This window comes from Nansenia antarctica (assembly GCF_963989245.1).
Source record: "Nansenia antarctica genome assembly, chromosome: 1".
NCBI lineage: Eukaryota > Metazoa > Chordata > Actinopteri > Argentiniformes > Microstomatidae > Nansenia > Nansenia antarctica.
The window spans coordinates 49448519-49456496 of NC_137674.1; the positions used below are offsets into that span (position 1 = coordinate 49448519).

The window sequence follows — 7978 nt, forward strand, 5'->3', positions numbered from 1 at the left end:
GTACTGGTCCACTAGGTCTTCTCTAAAGCAGGCTGCTGATGTGTTAGAGTTGGTCGGGTTGAGAGGTGCTGGTGTGTCCATTGTGGCTCCTGATCAGTTTGAGGATGGCTCTGAATGCTGGGCAGCTATTTGAAAGGTGTGATAGAAAGGCCACTGTGCAATGCAAATGTATTTTCTTGGAACTATGTGGTTGTGTCTCTTTATATTCTATTGTTATTCAAATGTTGTGGTATCAGATCTACATGGATTCCTGGAAGTTAAGAGATTGTATTACTTAAATAATTTTCGTTTTTTAAAAATAAATAAAAAACATAAGCAAGAACTGTCAACAAACAAAGAGATAAAAAATAAATAAATCGGGTGTCACATTTGGTGTCTGACCATGTTTATCTCTTAGGGTTAGACAAACAACCTGCTACACGCCCCTGTAAACCCCTCACTGTGCTCTCTCCTCTGTCAACATTTAATCAGGTAAATCGTAACACAGGGACCTTTCTTCAACGGATACACAGCAGGAGAGAAACAGACGGGCCTTGTAGTTTAACATGGATGCTTGTCCAAAAACAGCAGAGATATGTTAATATCTGACACGCGATGTTAAAAGTCATTAAAAGATATAAACATGCTAGTACATCAAATGTGACAGCCTATTTTTCTTTGTTTGTTGTGAGTTCAAAACAGCAGAACAGCAGTTTTGGTTCAAAATAGCTCTGGTAATCCTTCCTCTTGCTACAAAGCGTACGAGGGAGACACATTTCTGTTGACGTCCAGTTAATAAACCATTCAGCAGGATACAGCCATGACATCATTTCCTTCTTGTTTATGCTATTAGCTTCCTCTATACTTTGAGTGCAGATAGAAACACATTTCAATAAACATATGGCAGACGTCATAAACAGACTATAAACAATGACAGAGTATAAACAATGTTAGACTGGACCAACCGGTGGTGGTAGGTCCTGGCTAGCTAATCTAATGACCCAGGTTATCCGGTTTGGATGATTGGATGTGAGGAACTGGAAGTCTGCTGAGGACATGCTTAGGGCTAAATGAATGAGGTATTACTGCGAGCTGAAGATGACTGAAGATGACTGCCAGGACCAGAGCTGTTAGAGGGCCGTGATTTAAACAAGAACGTCTGTGAAATTGCTAGCACATCCTTCAACATACGGTAGGGACCAAGACAGCATACATACATACCTTGCATTTTGAAATAATATCAACCCCTAGTTAATCAAATATTATATGACATGGTCTGGTCAATTGGTCTGCAAGTCGGCATCCAATGTTCCGACTTTTCTTTTGAAAAATCTAAATACATTTCAGCGTGGTTGAAAATCAATGACACACTCGCTAGTCAACTAACACAGCTTGTTTTGTGAGCCTGCTAACAATGTAAAGTGGTGTTATAGTTAACTAGGTAGCAGTGGGGATTACTCACCGAATCCATTGCATAGCAATATTTTGGCTTGACTAGCGAGTTTGTGTTGCGATTTTCAACAACGTGTATTTCACGGAAATGTATTTCAGTGTTTCAAAATAAAAGTCTGAACATTTTCATTGGTTGCCGACTTGTGGCCCAAATGACCAGACCATGTCACATATAATATTAATCCTTTTTTAATTTTTTAAAAGGTCTGTTAACTGAATATAAAGGGAGGACACAATCATGGGTGTTCTGCTATGTAGAGGCATTAACAACACACACCCTAGGACATCCTAGTGCCTAACCATGTGAGTAGGTGTCAGGTAATATTAACAATAGTCAAGAGAGACACATTGATGTGAACGATAAGGTCATCTTTCAATCGTAACATGAATATGGAAACATTGGACATTCTGTGATCCTTGCTGAGTGTCACGCCATATTTGTTTAGGTGACCTATCTGGCGCCATCAAAGAACATATTTGCATCTCCTGCCCTCATGTCCTTGTTTATGTAATGAATGACTTTGTAGATGTGACTCCATTGAGTGTCTTAAATAGTCTTCTTTTCCTCTATGAAAGGACACTTAACGTCGACATAATGATTTACTCATTTATTTACATATTTATTAAATACATGCATCATAGTTCACCAAGTCAAAAGGACACCATTTATTTTCCCAAAGACACAATCAAAAACGCTCTCTACCCTACATGGCGTTAAAGTCAAGATCTCTTGCGATAACTATGGTTGGAATTTAGTAGCTTTTGGACTTGGTCCTGGACTTTCTCATGCTCCATGGATGTGCGGAGGATAGCGTCCCAAAGCTTAAAGAAGTACATCTGAGGCTCAAAGACATATAGCATCAAAGAAGTGCATCATCCACCAACTAACAAGACATAGCTCCTCTGCTTTGCATGTCTCCCCATAACCTATACATACCCTTAGTGTGAGTAACAGCTTTGTTGATACCTCCAAATTCGAGACATATGCAAATACATAGTACACCATGTGGGTGGTCATTCACTCTTATTCAAACATGGGCCAACAGAGCCAGTGGTGAAGAAAAGGCACAGCCAAGCTCTTCTCACTGTGGGTGTACTAATACTGGCAAGTATAACTATGACTGCAAACTAACTACTTATGGCTGTCATGGAGAATATATATATATATATCTGTCAAGTAACAATGCCAATGACAAACACCATTTAATTCCCAATGTAATACAGTAAAGGGGAATTTTACACAGACACTTACACTAGATGTCTTGCTGTCTCTTTTTATAGAATCTGTAAGATAGATGATGTTATTAAAACAGAGGTAGAGTAAACGTGGGTGGTGCTGGCAGAAATGTCCTAAAACATTTAGTCCCTCACTGACAGGGGCTTTGCCATTAAAGGTCACAAAAGATGTTGAGGGGACAGAGAGTAAACATCAGTACATTATTTTTGCTGTTGAGATCCACAATCTCTAACGTAACAGAGACAGGGCTCCTGAAGTACATTTTGCATTAAAAGTCTCACAGGTGACATTGTGGGGCATTATATCTTCCTTTGAGTCAATCATGTCTGCGCTTGCAAACCTATCTTATACAGAATCTTAAACCAGACACCCAATGTTATTGTTGTTCTAGAGCCTTTGAGTGTGCAATAACCGTATGACATTGATCTCAATCCGTCTTGACGATAGCCTCTCTTCCTCATCTTTATGTTCTGTGCATGAACAGAGATACAGTATCAACATTGTAAGAAACCATGTCTATATCACAACAGGTTTGAGTACTTCAGTCCTGTTGACATAGGTTGATATAACAGAGCGCTGATACATTGTCATATCGGAACTCCTACGACGATGATGCTTGGTTCTCCTGAAGATCTCACTCACTTTCCTCCTGAAGTAATGGCCAGAGAAAACGTACAGTATAGGGTTCAGGCCACTGTTCAGGAACGCCCAATAGGTGGAGAACTGGGTCCCAATATTCAGGAAGTGACCCCACGCCATTTCGTCTAAGAGCTCAGCGTCGCACAGTGTATCAAGGAAGGTGAAGAGTTGAAAGGGCCCCCAGCACACTAAGAACAGGAGTGTCACAGCGTAAACCAGCACAGTAGCTTTCCTGTCTTTACCGCCCGGTGTATAAACAGTCTCCCTCCTTTGATTCAAGCTCCTGATTATGCTACAGCTACAGAACGCTATCACCACAACAGGTAGTACAAAGCCCACGCCGTTCAGCAGAACCTGATTGGCCAGCTTCCAAGAGTCGTGAGGGTACTCCAGTATACAAGCCATTGTTTGTTCCACGAACTCCACCTTCCTGTGAACCACGCACGGCACGCCCATCAGCAGGCCGAAGAGCCAGAGCGCCAGGCAGACGGCCTTGGCGTAACGCGTCCTCCTTAGCCACCTAGCCCTCATGGTCCTCACCAGCGCCAGGTAGCGGTCGATGCTAATCATGGCCAGCAGGTACATACTGGTATAGAAGTTGAGGTTTATGACGAGGCTCACCGTCTTACACAGGAAGTCTCCGAACGACCAGTTGTAGTCGCTGATGATGTTCATGGCCCAGAAGGGCAGACAGGAGAGGAGAAGCAGGTCCGCCAGGGCCAGGTTGCCCAGGTAGATGTCAGGTATGGTCCAGCGCCCCCTGTGGAGCAGGAAGACCAGCAGGACAAAGCCGTTTCCCAGCAGCCCTACCACACAGAGGGTGAAGAGGTAGGGAGGCACGATGGTTTGGACCAGAAGCCAGTCTGTGGAGTGTGAAGCGAGCGTGGCAGGCAGCGAAGTGTTGGCGGTGGTGGTGTTGTGGGATCGGAGTGTTGCCATGGATACCAGTGCCATTGGCTCCATGGTCTTTGTAAGAGGAAAATGAAAAAATCAAAATGAGAAGCTCAATCACATATCATATTCATTTGGAAACAACGATAGTGGTCTAAATGTAATTATACTGCAATTATATATCTATGCATCAAAAGAGAAGCCTCCATTTAAAAAACAAAAAGGCAATCAAATATCAGTTGCAAAAGCAAACTTTTGTACTGTGGCCAGACACATCAAAGCAATGCTACAGTGTCCAGAGCCACTAGATGTGGTTGCTGAAGCATACCGTATCTATACACATGTTTACCACTACTGGTATGCTGCTGGCCAAACGTGACCGCAAGAAGCAATAACAGTTATTGATCACCCTTTTTGAAATGAAAGATTGTGATGTGATTTGGTTACCCATTTTGATATACACCAAATGGCTCTCGCCTCTCAATTGATTGTGTGCAACTGAGTAGGATTTTCGAATAAAGACGGTTGATGAAATGACAACGATTCAGAACTTTCTCAATCTTAGTGTTCTGCCTGTAAAGTGTTCATTTCTAACCCTAACCCTAACCTTTGATTTATTTAGAAGCCAAGAAACAGTACACAGACACAAGTTTCATTATCCTGAAGAACATTGGGTGAAAATATTCACCATGAAATCAAGTCCTTACCTTGAGCCTAGCACGGGAATGTCCTTCTTTACACAGATGGGAAAAAACAGCTCACTGTCCTACTGGGGTGTTAGTCTCTATGCATCTGAGTGAGTGGAAGGGAGGATCCAGTACAGAGGTTGGTTATGTATACAGAGGTGCATTCTTCCATACCCTCCACCCACGGTGTGTGTCAGTTTGTTTATCAGCGAGACGCAATCTGCTCCTTCTGAGTATGTTAAAAAATACGGAGAGTAAACATCAACTTCTCAGCAGCTTAACAGTTTATTCCTCAAAGTGAAAGATCATTCATTTCAGGACACCTTTGGTTTGGTTTTATTTGATAGTGTTCTGTTTTCATGCCCTGAGGGCTGGAATTGTAGGATTTATGGATCCTAATAAATCGAAGACATCACATTCTTTACTGACGGGACTGAGGTGTTTAGACCTTCACCATGTGTCTGTCTTATATCACATGGCTGCTCTTCAACATAACCAACACATTAAATGTACAGAGCAGAGACACAGAGCTCTGACACAGGACACAGGACTCTACATGGCTCATTAAACCCCTCGGATCCATCTCTCTGTCTTTCTCAGGCATTCAGAAAACGAAAGGTTTATGGTTCTTTTTTGGGGGTTAGGGTTACTTGTTATGATAACAACTTGATGGAGTGGACCTTTTTGTCATTACTCAAAAAGTGCATAATCCACTTAAAAGTAAGTCAAAAAGTAATAACATTAATTTCAAGTTACAAAGGAATATGTCACACAACGTTGTGTTGGTACAGTGTTACTGGGGAGTAGTGTGTCATGAATGAATGAATGAATGGTCTTTATTGTCATTGCTATAGTACAGGTACCAAACAACGAAATTTGGGAGGGGTGGCTCCCCTGGTGCTAGGAAAGAAAGAAAAAAAGAAAGAAAAATAAACAGGAAGGGAAAGGAGCTGGTTTACATAAATAAAGGCTATGTACACTATCCACTATACTATACTGTACAGGTAAGACGACTAGGGTTGTCATATTGCACATAGTGTTATTGCACATTCATTTAAAGTGTCGCAGTTTGCAGGCTTGAAATGTACACATTTGTGCCTCAGCACTACACCTGATTTTTTTCAATCCAGCAGCTGCCATCAATCCGTCCAGACTGTCCAGGGCCCAGATGTGTAGTGTCATGTGTAGTGTTGGTACAGTGTTACTATTAGTGCTGGGGAGTAGTTTGTCATGCATGAGCTACTATCACAACCCTCTCCATTTCTCCACAAAACAAAGGAAAGAATAATTGAATCTAACTATACTTCCAGGCCATGATCTTATGAAAACATTTGAAGACAAACATAGCAAGCTTGCATAGACAGCTCTATATGAGACAGTAAGCTAGACTGTCGAGTGTGGTCAAATATTTATTTTGATATTTGAGACAGTATGTATTTGAATTTCCGTAACAAATGAATGATAATAAGTAAATCATTTCTGAAATGATAGAAACTTTATTAATCATTGCAAACATAATTAGTGCAAACATATTTTATGCCAATCACCTCCTTTGGTCCTTGATTCTGGTCTACATTCTGGAAAGACAATCAAATCTCTCTTGACACCACATAGCAAACACATAACAAGTGTAGCAGTAGTAGGTACTTTATCATTAGGGCACAGTATTGGTGAGAAAAACATTCAATTGTCATCGAGAAGATAATTAAAAGAGAACCTTATTGAGAAGTAGTTGTTTCCTTTGCAATTTTGATTGGCTTCCATAGAACTTATTTTTAACTTATTTATGTATAAAATATATAAAACAAATGTCTTGTACTGTTTGTTAACGTGATAAAAACTATTCTACAGTGTTTCTGAGAAATGTAGGTCATGATTAACAAAAGCTTAATTACTGGCACAGTGTAAATACAAAACAGACATTCACAGGTAAAGTTACATTCACGAAACAGTGGTGCTATAGCAAACATTTCTGTTTAAGAATTGCAGATCCATGGACTGTATGTCTTTCCATTTTCCTAGATCATACCTTTGTGCAGTCTGTGTCTTTGATGGTTGAGTTGAGATTGACAGTATTGTAGGACCACCTCGTAGGACAACACACCAGCTGTCTGAATGCCACTCTGGCCCTCTGCCTAAAATGCTTCCCAACAATCACATACAAGAAAGGATTCAGGGAACTGTTACTGTAGCCCAGATAGGTGGACAGCTGAGTGCTGATATCTAGCACGTCTGTCCAGCCGCAACCAGAGATGACTTCATAATAATACAGGGTGTCCAGGAGGATGACCACCTGATAAGGCAGCCAGCAGAGAATAAAAACCAGCAGGACGATGAGCACCAGGTGAGCTGCCTTCCTCTCTGCCCCGGCCTCGCTGCTCCTCCTCCTCCTGCTGCTCCTCATCTGGTTGTCCTGGTCCTGGAGGACTCGGACGATGTGGAAGCAGCAGAAGGACACCACGGGAACAGGCAGCAGGAAGCCCACCGCGTTGACCGTCAGGTTGTGGCGCAGCCTCCAGCCGTCGTGGGGATAGTCCATGTAGCAGGCCTCCACCCCCAGATGGGGGAAGAACTCCACAGAGCGGAAGAGGAGCGCAGGGAAGCTGAACAGGGCGCCCAGGACCCATACCCCTAGACACAGCCCCCTGGCCCAGGATGCTCTTCTGTGGCGGCCGTGGGACAGAGGCCTGGAGAGCACCAGGTACCTGTCCACGCTGACCAACATGAGGAACAGCACGCTGCAGTAGTAGTTCATGCTGATGATGATGTTCACCAGCTGACACATGGGCTCCCCGAAGGGCCAGTGGAACTCGTTGAGGACGGCGGTGATCCAGAAGGGCAGGCAGGCGACCATGAGGAGGTCGGCGGCCGCCAGGTTCCCCAGGTAGATGTCGGCCACGGTCCTGTTCCTCTGGTGGAGGCAGAAGACACACAGGACGAAGGCGTTGCCCAGCACACCCAGCACACAGATTACTGTCATGTAGGCAGGCTGCATGGAGTAAACCCACTCCCAGGCCTCTGTGTGGTTGCAGTCATGCTCCCCAGCCACGAGCACGCTCTCCAACGGCGGCTTCTCTGAGGAGTTGGAGGTCAT

General features: G+C 43.2%; 1 protein-coding gene across 1 annotated transcript; it reads right to left on the reverse strand.

The window, feature by feature from the left end:
- Positions 1-3184: 3184 nt before the first annotated feature.
- On the reverse strand, positions 3185-7978 carry LOC308150919 (uncharacterized protein; the record flags this gene model as incomplete). The annotated part of the gene is made up of 2 exons (XM_080523710.1): positions 3185-4273; positions 6914-7978. 2 exons carry the CDS (start codon positions 7976-7978, stop codon positions 3185-3187), a joined length of 2154 nt encoding a protein of 717 aa, XP_080379836.1.